This window comes from Eublepharis macularius, chromosome 8, assembly GCF_028583425.1.
Source record: "Eublepharis macularius isolate TG4126 chromosome 8, MPM_Emac_v1.0, whole genome shotgun sequence".
NCBI lineage: Eukaryota > Metazoa > Chordata > Lepidosauria > Squamata > Eublepharidae > Eublepharis > Eublepharis macularius.
The window spans coordinates 45483331-45497926 of NC_072797.1; the positions used below are offsets into that span (position 1 = coordinate 45483331).

At 41.1% G+C, this 14596-nt stretch overlaps 1 protein-coding gene across 3 annotated transcripts in view; it reads left to right on the forward strand.

The window, feature by feature from the left end:
- Window positions 1–14596, forward strand: part of XRCC4 (X-ray repair cross complementing 4) — a 194026-nt gene that overhangs the window by 72640 nt on the left and 106790 nt on the right. For all 3 annotated transcript variants that reach the window (XM_054987082.1, XM_054987084.1, XM_054987083.1), the window contains exons 5-6: window positions 10312–10464; window positions 10792–10895. In XM_054987082.1, coding sequence (XP_054843057.1) covers window positions 10312–10464; window positions 10792–10895 — 257 coding nt within the window. The remainder of the gene's footprint in view (window positions 1–10311; window positions 10465–10791; window positions 10896–14596) is intronic.

Genomic DNA, 14596 nt, shown 5'->3' on the forward strand with positions numbered 1-14596 from the left:
TTTCCTATTCTTGTCTATACAGTGAAAAAAAAACCCTTTAGCTCTATACCCCACTCTGTATGTGGTTTGGTAGTTGCCACCTTTTTCTTTTGCAAGTACTGTCAATTAATAATGACAGATCACTTAAGCTACAAATTGCGCAGAAAAATACAACTTGAGTGTTATGGCAGTTGAAGTTATTGCCTGAAAATGATTGCCAGGTACTGTAGAAGTTGTCAATCTATTTCTAGATAAGAAAGAGGGGAGCAATATAAGAAAATGCAACAAAGGATGAAAGGGAAAAAAAACATGTTTTTAAAATTTAATATTTCAGAGCTGGCAAGTACAAAACCAACATGTTTCTGTCATTTCTAAGATCTCTCTTTTCAACAGAGAAAAATTGGCTTCTGGAATTGCTATATACTATTGCTGAATGTTAAACAAGAATATTGCTTACTTTACTGTATTTTGTTAACAAAACTGATTTAAACTATCAAAACTATCTCTAATTTTTGTTTGTCATTTAAATGGCTACAGTTCAAATATTCAAAATATATTTTCAAACTGAGTATGTAAGATATGCTATAGCTCTATATAAGCTGTGTTGAAATTATTTAACCATTTTGACAAGAGTGGAAAAGTCTCAGAAATAGCTAATATTATGAGATGTTTGTTTTAACTTTTTCTCCTGATAAACTGTATAAAATTATTTCTTTTTATATTAATCTCTACATTTTACCATATGCAGCCTCCCCACTAAGCAGTTTAAAATTTGATTTATACATGGAAATACTCTTAGTAGTTGATTAGTACATATGAGCTTTCTTTTAAGAGTTATTGAACTGATCTGTATGGTAATGATGCCCAGCCATTTGCATTTAAATTAGATGAATTATTTATTAGCTATTGAACATATTCATAAAATATCTAGACAGACTATCTTAATAGTTCATAAGATTATTTTTAATGAACGTTTACTATGTAAAGCTGTACAATCTATATTTTGCTAATACTGTTTAATGTATTATGATTATAATAAGTTCCATACATTCTAAAACATATGATGGGTGTGTTGGGGTTTTATAGTCTTTGAAGAGACTAAATTTTAAAATTCACATTTATAGATTAGTTAATTAAAATATTTCCTCCAACATAGTTGTGATGTGGCTTACAGTATGCACATAATATAAGCAATAAAAACAAAGCATGCTATATCCACATAGTAATTAATGTAAGTATATTCTTCATAAATGCCGATCTTAAAACCGTCAAGTATAAAAATTTAACAAAAAGCTCTTCTAAATAAAACTACAAGGTAAGTTCTATGGAAGGCTGGTAAGGAGGGAGCAGTTCTCACTTCCAGTGGCAGTTAAGAGCATCGGAGCTACCACCCCAAAAGCCCTGGAACAGGCCAGCACCACCTGGATCCCTCTCTGTGAGCAGAAATGAGAAGAAGATGACACCATGAGGATAGCTAGTACACAACAGTCCACACCTTCACAGAAACAGCTTTTCACCCATTGTATTAATTCAGTAGGCTGCTGTGTAAGGTAAGCAGGGCTCCACTGATTGATAGGACAGTACATATAAAATAATATTGCCAGCTCCAGGTTGGGAAATTCCTGGAGTTTTTGAGGGTGGAGACTCAAGAGGATGGTGTTTAGGGACAGGAGGGACCTCAGCAGCGTATAGTGCCACAAGAGTCCACCCTCCAAAGCCTCCATTTTCTCCAGGGGAACTGAGAGAAAATGGCTTGGAGATCAGTTATAATTCTAGGAGCTCTCCTGCCACTATTTGGAAACTGGCAACCCTAATATGGAACAGAATGTGCTACCTGATTTGGATCCTTATGCAGCACCCTCTTCTGGTTATCACCAGTAGAAAACAATGCAGCTCTCTTAGTGTTCTTTGGATTAAAATGTCACTCACTATATCATAAGTTTGTGCTGAGCTGAGCCTAGAGAAGATCCGCTGTTCATTGAGTGGTTCGCGGAGATCTGTTTAGAGTTACTTTACATTCTAAAGAGCAGAAGCACTTACGGGCATTCTAATCAGAAGGTTGTTTTCAGATATCATAAAGCTGGCCAATGTTCTTCTAGTTTAGAGGTTCCCAGAGCTCCTTTAATCACATGAAAATGATTATTTTTAAGACTGGTTTGCAATCACTTTGGTGACATATTGTAGGAAACTTGGTTCCCAGTCCTGTGCTCTGTCCTCAGTATCTGAAAGTGGCCCATTTGTCTGAACATATCACATATCGTTGTTACTAAACAGAGTAAGGGATCATTCTCTTTGTTGGTTGAGGACACTCACTTTATAATTTGAGCCAACAGTAGCAGTGGCTTGTTGACTTTAACTGCATGGTGTCAGAGCCCATGCTGAGCTGAGTTCAGATGAGTTTTCATGTGCCACTTTTGTTTGAATAGTTGTGATTGGTATATGAAAAGCTGACATTGGCTTTACTCCGTATGTGGCAGGTGACTGTAGCTCACTGAAGGGACTGCCTTAACTTGTACGAAATAGCTTAAAGCTAACACGAAACTATTACCTACATATATTACTTGGTCACGTAGGCCATCTGATTTGCCCTGAATGATTCTATTAATTCATAGCTTTTGGAAGTAAAATGACTAGGGAAATCTTTGCATTGGAATAATTTTCAGAAACACTGTTCTGTGTTGTTTAATCCCTTTTTTGACCCTTGTTAAATTGCTAGCATCTACAACTTCTTGCAACATAGTGAATGAACTCTTTAGTAGCTTTTTACTACATTCTTAGCTTGCATTTCAAATATTTTTTTATTTGATTCCTCCCCCCCCACCCCCCCCGGAAACAAATGTATGATTGGCCACACATTTCTGTGAGTGAAAAAAGTTTCCAGAAAAAAATCTTCCCTGCCTTCTCTTTTCCCCATTGGTTCTCATTATATCCTAAAACATTGTGACTGAGGCTTGTGGGACTCTTCTATGCAAAATGTTATACATTCTGAGGGAGGGAGGCTGCAGGAAGGAAGAAATATTGAGCAAAATCATATTCTTTTGCTCTTGCACGAGTGGAACAAACTTACTCGGAGCTTGATTTGCTAATACAAAAGCAGGGAGGGGGCAATGGACCAGCTTGTTGATTGTATTGACTCACACTGTGTAATCTGCCTTGAGCCTCTGTGCGAAAAGCAGACTATAAATAATATAAATAAATATAAAAATAGATAAGTTTCTTTTAGTTTTAAACCTGTCAGCCTGCATCTGTTTTCCAGAGTCCTGGATTCTTCTCTAAATAAATAATGTACACCAATCTTTTTCATCTTAAAAAAACCCTCAGGAATTTCAAAGTTTATCGTCGGTCTTCTGTTCACATCCACAGTGAGTCTCTCGGTTCCAACATCATCGGTTTCAGCTGAGAAGTCAGTTCCGTGTCGTAGACTTAAAGTGCGTGTGAGCCGCTGCCCCACCCGCCACGCACTCTCCGCCCTCCGCCGTCTTCCCGGGTGTCTTGGTGGGAGAGTTCCCTCAGCCTCAGACAGGGTTGGGGGTGGTGGTTACATCACTGCGCCCCTCCTCCTACCCATAGGGTTGTGAATCTGCACAATCTCTGACCAACTCACACCCGACTTCTCCTCCCCGGCCTCATGGGGAACCCTTCCCTTTATAGCACCCATCCACCCTTCCCTTGGAGGGTCAGCCAATCGGCCCTCGCTCCTCATTACCTGCCCGTCCCTCCTCCGATACTCACCTGAGAATCCCCCTGGTGGTTGGCTCTGTTCCTGTCCCTCACGCCAGACTTCCTTCCCTCTGCCCCTGCTTCGTCCCTCCCTTGTCCTCCCCTTCTTGGAGGCTTTCCCCTGCCATTGGCAAGCCCCCGAGGGGCTGGCCAGGCGGCTGCGCCGTGGTGGCACTCACTGGCCACCTGCTGGGGTTCGCCACTTGCCCCGGCATCCCCGCGCTGCCCAGCTGGCTGGCGGGCTCCTGGCTGTGGTGGCGGCGTGGCTTGGGGCTGCTTCCTCTCTGGCGGCATTCCGGGCCAGCAGGTGAGTGTGGTGGGGTCTGCTGCCCATCCCCCTGTGGGTCCGAGCTCGATTTCTGACTCCCTCAGACTCCAAGGAAGGGGAAGAAGTGACTCCCCATTCAGATGCCACATCTGAGTTGGCATCAGACCCCCAATGATGACTTCTACCTCTTCTCTGAATAGATACTGAGGATAGCGAGAGCTCTAGAATTAGATGTCTCTGTAGTGACATGCAAACCAAAGAGTAAGGTCCTCCAGGCTCTTTTCACGGATTCACTAGCATCTGTGGCCTTCCCTGCAGTTGATCTTTTTTTTTTTTGAATTTTTTAAAAATTTTTAATATCTAACATAAAAAAACTACAAAAATATAAAAGGGAAGAGGGGGGAAAAAAGGGAAGGGGGGACTGGGAAAAGGGAAAGAGCAACACATAAACAACAAACGCTACACTACATGTCTTGTATTCCCTTCATGCTGTAATTTTTCTTAAAAGTTAACTTTCTAATATGCTTGGTAGATTTTATACAATACAAACTATATTCAGGATCAGGCTTTCTCCCCCCCCCCCCCGCGTCTCGGTCTCAGTTCTCTCTGCGCGGCTGGAGCGGCTGCGCCCGCTCTCTCCTCCCCCCCACTTTCCCCTTCAGATTTTGAACTTTCTTCCTGCTGAAACTCCTGATGGTTGAGCAAAAAGTCTGTCAGCTGCGCTTCTGATGTAATCTTGTAAGTTTGATCCTTATATCTAAACCAGACGCCTTCTGGAAACAACCATTTATATTTTACATCACATTTCCTCAAGAAAGCCACAAGTCCTTTATACTTGAATCTTCTTTTACGAGCCAAAAATGGAACATCTTTCAATATTTTAACCTTGTTGCCCAAATAATCCAAGTCCACATTATACGAATTATATAAAATGGTGTCCCGAGTCTTCTTAGATGAAAAGTCAATAATAATCTTGCGAGGCAGCTGACGCTTCACCTGCAGTTGATCTTTTGGACATTGTTCATGGCATCTGAGAAATAACAACAACAACATTTGATTTATATACTGCCCTTCAGGACAGCTTAATGCCACACTCAGAGCGGTTTACAAAGTATGTTGTTATCCTCACAATTACCCTGTGAGGTGGGTGGGGCTCATAGAGCTTCAAGAAGCTGTGACTGACCCAAGGTCACCCAGCTGGCTTCAAGCAGAGGAGTCGGGAATCAAACCCGGTTCTTCATATTAGAGTCCTACCGTTCTTAACCACTACACCAAGCTGTAGTAGTTGAAAAAACCAGTATCCATTCCTGCCACTTTTCACAGGATTGAGAATTGTTTTAAATCAAAACAACAGGGCTGTGCATTCCTCTTTAACCATTCCTGCCCTTCATCACTCGTAGCTGAAGAGATCTAATCAAAATATCATTATGGATCCCACTCCTCATCTGTAGATAGACAGAGGCATAAGCTTGATGCTCTGGGAAGGGAAATGCTTTCCTCTGTAGCCCTTGACAGCTAACTATCAAGCTATTATGGACTTGTACAATCTGTTCCTGTGGGAACATCTTTCCAACTAGAAGTGCAGTCCTATGAAGAGAGATTCTAGTCTAAGCCCATTCAAATCAATGGGCTTAGACTGGAGTAACTCTTCATAGGATTGCACTGTAGGTCCAAGATCTACCTGAGGACAAAAAGGCACTTCTGAGAGCACTACAAGTTGAGGCCACAAGACTGGCCAAGCAACAGATGTCGGTGGGTTAACATGCAGCCTACTGTTCAGCCAGATCTATGGCTTCTTCTGTTGTCTTATGTCATCATTCTTGGCTACATTCTACTACTGTACCATAAGATAAATGCAATAAAATTGAAGTTTTCTTGTTTGAGGATATTTTCCTCTTTTCCAAAAACCCCCAAAGACTCCCTTCTTCAAATAAAAAAGAACATTTTTACTCATTTATGGACAGATTGGCCCCTATTCAGCCTAATTGAGGCATGATTACCAGTCACACCTGGTACTCAAAGTTGTGGGCCTGGGTTACTGTTTATTTTTTTTTGTAATTGCCCCTTTTATCCTCGCCAAGGATAGGAGGCCACTGTGAACGAACAAGCTGAGGCAACCACCTCCTTCTTACCTGTTGGTGCACTCTCACCCCTCCCTAAACCAGGACTCAGGAAGTGGATAACCTGCAAGGGAACTTTGGTGGTAGTTGTTAGACATTCTGGATGTGGCTCTACTTGTCACTCTTCTCCAAGAAGATGAGGGACAATTAACTAGCACTTTGGGTGCGATCTGTCAACCAGTTACAGATCCACCTAATAGTAATAGGATCAATACCACATTTTACCAACTTGTCGACAAGGATATTATGTGGAACCTTATCAAAAGCCTTACTGAAATTGAGATGAACTATGTCTACAGCATTCCCCTGATCCAGCATTCCCCTGATCTTTATCAAAAAAAGAAATAAGGTTAGTCTGACATAACTTGTTCTTGAGAAACCCATGCTGGCTCTTAGTAATCACAGCCATCCTTTCTAAATGCTGAAGGACTGACTGATGATTTGTTCTAAGACTTTTTCAGGTATAGATGTCAAGCTGACGGGTCGGTAGTTACCTGGATCCTCCTTTTCCCCCTTCTTGAAGATGGGGACAACATTTGCCTGCCTCCAATCTTCTGGCACCTCGCCTGATCTCCAAGAATTCTCAAAAATAATGGACAGAGGCTTATAAATTACATCTGTGAGTTCTTTTAGTACCCTTGGGTGCAATTCATCTGGCCCTGAGGACTTAGTTCCATTTAGAGAAACTAGGAACTTATGTACTATCTCTATGCTGATCCTAAGCTGTAACTCCCTTCCCCCATCATGTGTTCTGTTATTACCATATTGAGCACCATTTCCCTTGAAGGAGAAGACTGAGGAAAAGTAGGAATTGAGCAGTTCTGCCCTCTCTTAATCACCTGTTACAATTTCATTTCCCTGTCCTTACAATGGGCCTACCATGTCCTTGCTCTTTTTCTTACCTTGAACATAAGCAAAGGACCCTTTTTTGTTGTTTTTAGCATCTCTTGCTAGCCTAAGCTCATACTGAGCTTTGGCTTTTCTAAAACTCTCCCTACAAGCATTGATTATTCGTTTATATTCATCCTTGGTTATAAGGCCCTCCTTCCATTTCCTGAATGAGTCTTTTGTATTTTTCAATTTGTTAGAAAGCTGTTTATGAAGCCACCATGGCTTCTTTAAGCTCCTCCCATTTTTTCTTCTCATAGGAATCATTTGTGATTGTGCTTTCAATATTTGACTTTTAAGAAACTCCTACCCCTCTTGAACTCCCTTCTCCTTAAGTATTTCTGACCATGTGATTCTACCTAGCATAGCTTTCAGTTTGTTAAAATTTGCTTTCCTGAAGTCCAACCTATATGTCTGACTACGTACAGCCTTTCCCTTCCCCAAGACTGTAAATTCCAAAATTACATGGCCACTGCTACCCAGGGTGCCCACTACTTTCACCTTGCCAGCCAGTTCTTCCCTGTTGGTTAGTATCAAGACCAAGATAGCAGAACCCCTTGTTTCCCTCTCTACTTTCATAAAAATGAAGTTGTCAGCAAGACAAGTCAGGAATTTATTCGACCTTTCATTTTTAGCAGAGTTAGACTTCCAACAGATATCCGGTTAATTGAAATCTCCCATGACCACTGTGTCCCGTCTCTTTGTGAACTTTGTAATTTGTTCTAGAAGTGTCTCATCCAAGTCTTGTGCTTGGCTTGGTGGTCTATAGCAAACCCCCACCATAGTATCACTGTTATTTATTTCTTTTATTTTCACCCAGAGACTCTCAACTGAATTTCCATTCTCAGATACATGCATTTCCCCACAAGTATATACATCCTTTACATATAATACTGCTCCTCCCCCTCCTTACTTGCTATCTATTTTGAACAAGTTGTATCCCTTAATCCTAGTATTCCAATTGTGAGTGTCATTCTACTAAGTTTCAGTAATGCCTATTATGTCATAGTCTCCTTCCTATATTAGTTATGACCTCTTATTTTATTTTAATTTTTTTATTTATGTCATTTATAGTCCTTTCTCACTGAGACTCAAGGCGGATTACAGAGTATGAGATTAGTACAATCAGTATCAAGCACATTTCAATACAGTATCAAGGACATTTCATAAACAATACCATAGGGTAAATAGATACAAGTTTAGAAGACATAGTAGTAGAAAGAATCTACTACAGAGTAGAAAAAATACTGAAGCAGAACATAATCAATTCTAGGACTAACATTAGACAACATGGATCACTGGTGGTACATAGGACTACATATTTAAAGCAGCAGATAATATGTAAGGCAATATAGTGATGAAGTCTATGGTCCCTAACTCATTAGCGAAGCACTTTCCCTACAATACAGCCCTCCCATTTGAGTAAAAATCCTTTTTGAATAGTTCGGTTTTGCATCGTTTACAAAAAGCCAGGAGAGTGGGGGCTCTTCTGATTTCCTCAGGGAGGCCATTCCACAGGATAGGGGCCACCACAGAGAAAGCCCATGTACGGGCTGCTGCTGACTTCACCTATGTGCAGCCTGACACCTGCCAGATACCCTGTTCAGATGAGCGAAGCTGTCGTGGAGGAACATAGGGAGGGAAGTGGTCCCATAGGTACCGGACAAAAGCCATGAAGAGCTTTGTATGTAATAACTAATACCTTGAACTGAACACGGTAACTGATGGGTAGCCAATGCTCCTGCTCGCTCCTGATAACAGTCGAGCTGTAGCGTTTTGCGCTAATTGGAGCCTCCTACTTAACTTAGATGGGAGACCTATGTATAGAGCATTACAATAGTCAAGCCTTGATGTTACCGTAGCATGGATCCAAGTGGCCAGGCCAGCTGTGTCAAGATAAGAAGCCATCTTCCAGGCTAGAGTGAGGTTGTAGTAAGCATTTGTTGCCGCTGCCTTAACTTGTTTTTCTAGTAATAACATTGGATCTAGTATAACCCCTAGGCTCTTAGGTGAGTCTGCAAGGGTCAGATGAACTCCATCGAAAGTGGGGAGCACAACGTTTTTCAAGATCTCTGCTTTCCCGACAAGCATCACTTCGGTCTTGTCTGGGTTCAATTTCAATTTGTTGTTTTTCAACCATTTCACTACAGCTGTCAAGCAGTGATCTAAGATTTCTACTGCATCCTGCGGGGGCCTGGATAGCAAGATATAGAGTTGGGTGTCATCTGCATATTGATGACATCCAACTCCATTGCTGCAAATGAGTTCTTCTAAAGGTTTTACGTAGAGGTTGGATAACATGGGAGATAAGATTGTGCCCTGCGGAACTCGCAAGATAGTTCCCATTCTAGAGACAGTTGATCTCCAACGGCTACCCTTTGAGTCCACTCCTAGAGAAATGATTTAAACCAGTCCAGGGCACATCCTTTGATGCCCACTTCTGTTTCTAAACACCTCAACAGGATAGCATGGTCTACTGTGTCAGAGGCTGCAGATAGATCCAATAGAAGCAATAAGGAGGCACGGCCTTTGTCTATATCAGATGGAGATCATCCACTAATACTACTAGTGCTGTCTCTATCCCATGCCCTGGTCTGAAACTTGACTGGAAAGGGTCCAGAGTGCTAGAGTTATCCAGGAAGGTCTGGAGTTGGTCAGCTACTGCTCTCACAATCACTTTGCCCAGAAAGGACCGATTAGAGACTAGGCGATAATTGGCCACATCATTTTTGTCTAGGGATGGTTTTTTAAGTAGCGGATGGATAACCGCCTGTTTTAGCTGCCAGGGAAAGCTGCCCTTAGTTAGTGATTGATTTACAATAGACCTCAGTGGTTCACTTATGTGGTCCTTACTTGATTTTAAAGCCAGGATGGGCAAGGATTGACCGCACAAGTAGTGGTTTTCATAGACATCAAGATCCTGTTAAGATCTGTCACTGTGATTGGTTCAAAGCAATCCAAATGGTGCATTTATCATCTGTCTCGCTTGCATTGCAGCTTCCATCTAGATCAGAGCATATTCGTGCTATTTTATCAGCGAAAAACTTACCAAAGGCCTCGCAGCTAATTGTCTGTTCTTGGGACTGTAATGTCTACATCCAACCTGCAGTGGTTATAGAGTCTAGATACCTTAGATATCTAATTTATTTTTACATGGGATGGAGCAGACTGTAGTCAGAGTTCTTATGTGATCTTATCGTATTTCATCCAATCAGTTGAAACTTCATTACATTAACTTTTCACACCTATTTATCAGATTTCTGCCATGGCATATTCGTTTTGATTTAAGTTTAATATATATTAATTTTAAGAGTAAATTTTATATTTATTTTTAAGGTTACTAAAATGCGTAGACGCTAAAGAAGAGCTAGAGACTGAACTTTATAAACGTTTTATTTTGGTCCTCAATGAAAAGAAAGCAAAGATAAGAAGCTTACAGCAGTGTTTAAAAGAAGCTGAAGATGCTATAGAGGAAGCCACACAAAAAAGGTACTATTACTCTCCTTTCAGAACTAAACATCATGCCTGAAATATGATAGAAATATAGAATATCATAGGACATTGGTCAAAAGTGTGTGAAACGTTTATCATTTAGAGCTAATGTTTGCAGGAACTCTTGCTCTCCTGATTTATGTGCATTATATAGTCTTTTGGAAGGCAAAGATTGTAAGCTGCTTTGAATGACTCCAAGGTAGAAAGCCAGCTAATAAATGTTTTAAATAAATGAAGAACTAATAAATAAAGATTGTTGTCCTGTCTAATGATAGAGAATTATTTTTTAAAAAACAAGTGGAAAATGACTTTGTTTTGTTCTAGGGATACTGTAGTTACATCTGAAAGAAAAGTTGCAGGAGAAGATTATGAAGGAAGCACTGACGAGGAAAGTGAAAATTGCACACAGCCTTCCATATTAGTGTCTGGTAGGATAGACTGCTTTTTCAAAAAAAAATTAAAAGCAACACAGATACATTTGTTACTTAATGCCTTATTGCATGCATACAGCAGTATTAATTCTCAAACAGGAAGTTATTTGAATTTCTAGGTGGTCCTTAGAACCATTTATTCTGGACTGCTGTGATTCATTCATCGAGTTGTTACTGTGGATCCAGATGACTTAATAGCAAGCTTGTTGTATTCCAGTCTTTTTCTGTACTGCTTTTCTTTCTTTTCTCCATATCTGACTTGTGATGTTTTTTTTCTACTTAAACTGAAGTTTCTGTGCCAATAGTCTGTGATAAATAACTGATAAATAACCATTGAGGTTTCTGTAGGCTACTGTCCCTTTAAATCCTTTTCTCATCTTTTAAAAAAAGTTCATAATTTTCATAGTTACTTTCAGACACATGGTGCAGGAGGCCTAGCATTCTTGAACGAATCATTTATCTGGGTGGGTAGGTGTTGATGGTGATTCTATTTACACTTTTTTGCAGTAAATGTTTTTATACTTTTAATTGTGTAACATAGTAGGTACAGTGTAGCATGTGCAAGTATGTGTGCTAAGGAACAGACATCCACATGGAGCCTGCATTTATATTTGCCAAGGAAATATGACTCTTTTATTTAAGGAATTACACTAAGGATAGGAAAGTAGAGATTGCATTCTATTCTGTCTATCTAGACCAGGATGCTGAGAGCTGCAGTAAGCATGTCCTGCCCTCATGGCTGCAAGATGGAGAAGAAAATGAGTCTAGAGCTATACGTCAAATGTATAGCTCTAGACAGAGAGAGAGGATGGAATGGCCCCGACCCTTCTATCTCTCTAACTCTGGCCTTTTCTGCATGGTCAAATTGCAGTGGTTCAGGTTCCATTCTGTATCTCAGGATTTCCAGAGCTCTGCACATGCAAGGGAGTCATGGGTTACGGAATTCCATCTTCTCTGTCATTTCCTTGTGTTTTTCCTCTGCAGAAATACTGGAACTTTCTTTTGAAGCTGCTGCTGAGTCGCCACTGGTGCATCTTACGTGTGTGTGGAATTCTTGGTCTCTAACTGCCTCCCCCCTTTTTCCTTTCCCTGGACACTGATTGGTTAGCTGTCTGCTGATAGCCACTCTCATCCTCCTCAGCTCTCTGAATCCCATTTCTGTCTTTTTTTAAATTAAGGAAAAAAATAGTCAGAACGTTGCAGCTTCATTTCTCAAATAGCTATGGAAACTGTTCCCTCTCTATTTTTTATTTTTTAAGTCATCTATGGACAGTAGTGTGTAGTGACTGGGATTATATGAAATTGTATTGATATATAAATATTACAATAATTAGAGTGTGCTGAAATTATGGATATTTGAGTATTGTTAACATTGTTATTAATGATATTGATGGTGTATATTAATATTTGCATGTGGCACTTTTCATTGAATGAAAGACAATTTATTTTGGTATATAGTGTTTTGTACTTATTGTAGTTATTACCATTCAGGAAGACCTTTTTTCTGTATTTTTGCATTCTGTTGCCAAGGAGTCTCCTGTTCTAAGGCCTGCAATGAACTGTGTCAGTTTCCTGTGTTGCTGTTTAAAGACACACTAAAGACCTGTTTCCTGATTACCCTACACGTGGGAACTCTACTACACGTGTCTGTTTCCTGCCCTACACCCTTTGCTACAGATTACCTACACCAGGCTGTTCCTGTCTCTGCTATGGACTATGTTATTTATACTGTTTCCTGCCTCCATGGACGTCTGCCTCACCTGGGCCCAGAGTCATGCTGCTAGCAGCACGGTGCCAGCCAGGGAAAGCCCTCAGCGAGCCTGGCCAGGCACCCCCTGGTCAGCTCCCACCAGGAGCCTTCTGCGGGCCGGTCACCAAGCTTGCCCTCGCTACCGGGCAGCCTTCTAGCAAGCCCCAGTCATGCCCAGCCGGCAGCCATGTTCCCAGGCAGCCTGAAGACCAGCCTGAACAGCCTGCTTAGAGAAGCTATTGCGGAGAAGCGAGCAAACCACGTCCGCAGTGGCCTGCCTCGCCCTGCTCTGCATATCTTGATAGCCGCCCCGGAATGGAAGCTAAATGCTGGCAATCCTAAGCACTTAATGGATGCATCTCAAAGCAGCCTCCGCATTCCAAAGCTGATGACATCACGACCAAGCCCAGTGTCCTGGAACATCCATTCAGCCCGCCTGGCATCCCCCCTCCCTCCTTTGTCCCCTCTTCCCGAGGTGTCACAATAATGCAATCAGATTCTAAAGGTGGCCCAGAGCCATTAAAACCTTTGTTTCACCCATGAGAACCACTGGGAACTGCACCAGCCCCACGGTATGTTTTGGGGTATTTAAGCACCAGGCCACATGGTGCGCGTGCCATTCCTATCCAGACTCCCTGCTGTCACTCTATATTGGATCTAGTGCAGGCATTAGACCATTTCATCTCGCTGCTACGTCTTTGCTCCACGTCGGGATTGTGAGTATACCCAACTTCATCGCTTTCAAGTGGGCTACCCCGCTAATGCAACTGGCTCTATTTTCTTACTCTGCCTTTCCTAGCTCTTGTGTGTAACCTTGTATGTGTTTGCTATCTCAGGCATACAACACATTATTTAGTAAAACACGTTTTATTGTTATTTAGTCTGCCTCTTTATTGCATGAGCGTCTGGAGAGGGACCCCGGTATACAGTGGTTAAGATCCGCACTAAATTTAGTTCCGGACTGTTAGCTAATTCCCCATTCAAATAGAGCAGTTCTGGTAACAATTCTGTCCCTTTAAGTACAATGCCCGTCCCATTCCCTGATGACAATCCACATTCCCCATTGATCACTTCTTGGGTTTACTTTTCTATTTCCTTTATTTACAACTGGGACTCATGTTCATGCTGATTTGGAAATGGGGGTGGGGTACATTTTGCTTTGACAGAGAGGTGCCATTTTGCATCAAGCAGACAATTCAAACCACATGAGAGCAGTCTTCTAGAAGCTAGTGGAACAAGCATGAAAAGTACTTTGGAGGTTCTCCCCAGAACTCTACCACCAATTTGTTGGGACAAGTGTTTTTGTTTCAGTCCACCAATTTGTTGGGGCAAGTGTTTTTGTTTCAGTCATGAAAGAGTTAAACTGTTTGTGTTACTTAGTAAACTTATTTGCATATGACCACTTAGGCCTCAAGTAAGGATTCCTGCCAGTGAAAGGAGAGTCATTAGTCTTCTATAGGGCGACCTATTGGATCTTCTGTTGGGTGACCTGTTTATTGTGGGGGGGGGGCAATTAAGTGAAGATATATACTGCCGTTTTATTGCTCTTCGTTCAGTTGGTTATCAGTCTTGAGCCTTCTACTAGCAAAGATGTAATCAGTTAACTATTTCTTATTTTCTACCAATGTAACCCTATTTTTATCCTTTATGTAGTAAACTATTTTATACAGCTAAACTGGAGTGTTTGTATATATATCAACGGAAAGATAATTTAATCAAGAACGTAATGCAATAACTTTTATGAAGGAAATTTTTTTAGAACAGTAGTTATAAAGAAGAAAATTGAAACACATAGAAAAAATGAGTTATACAACAATTCTCACCATGTCAGTTAATACTTAGTTGGGTAACCTTTTGCTTTAATTACGGCCTTACAACGCCTTCCCATGTAGTGAACCAAGTTTTTTAGTTCTGCAGCTGTTATAATGTGAAACCACGATTGAGTTAT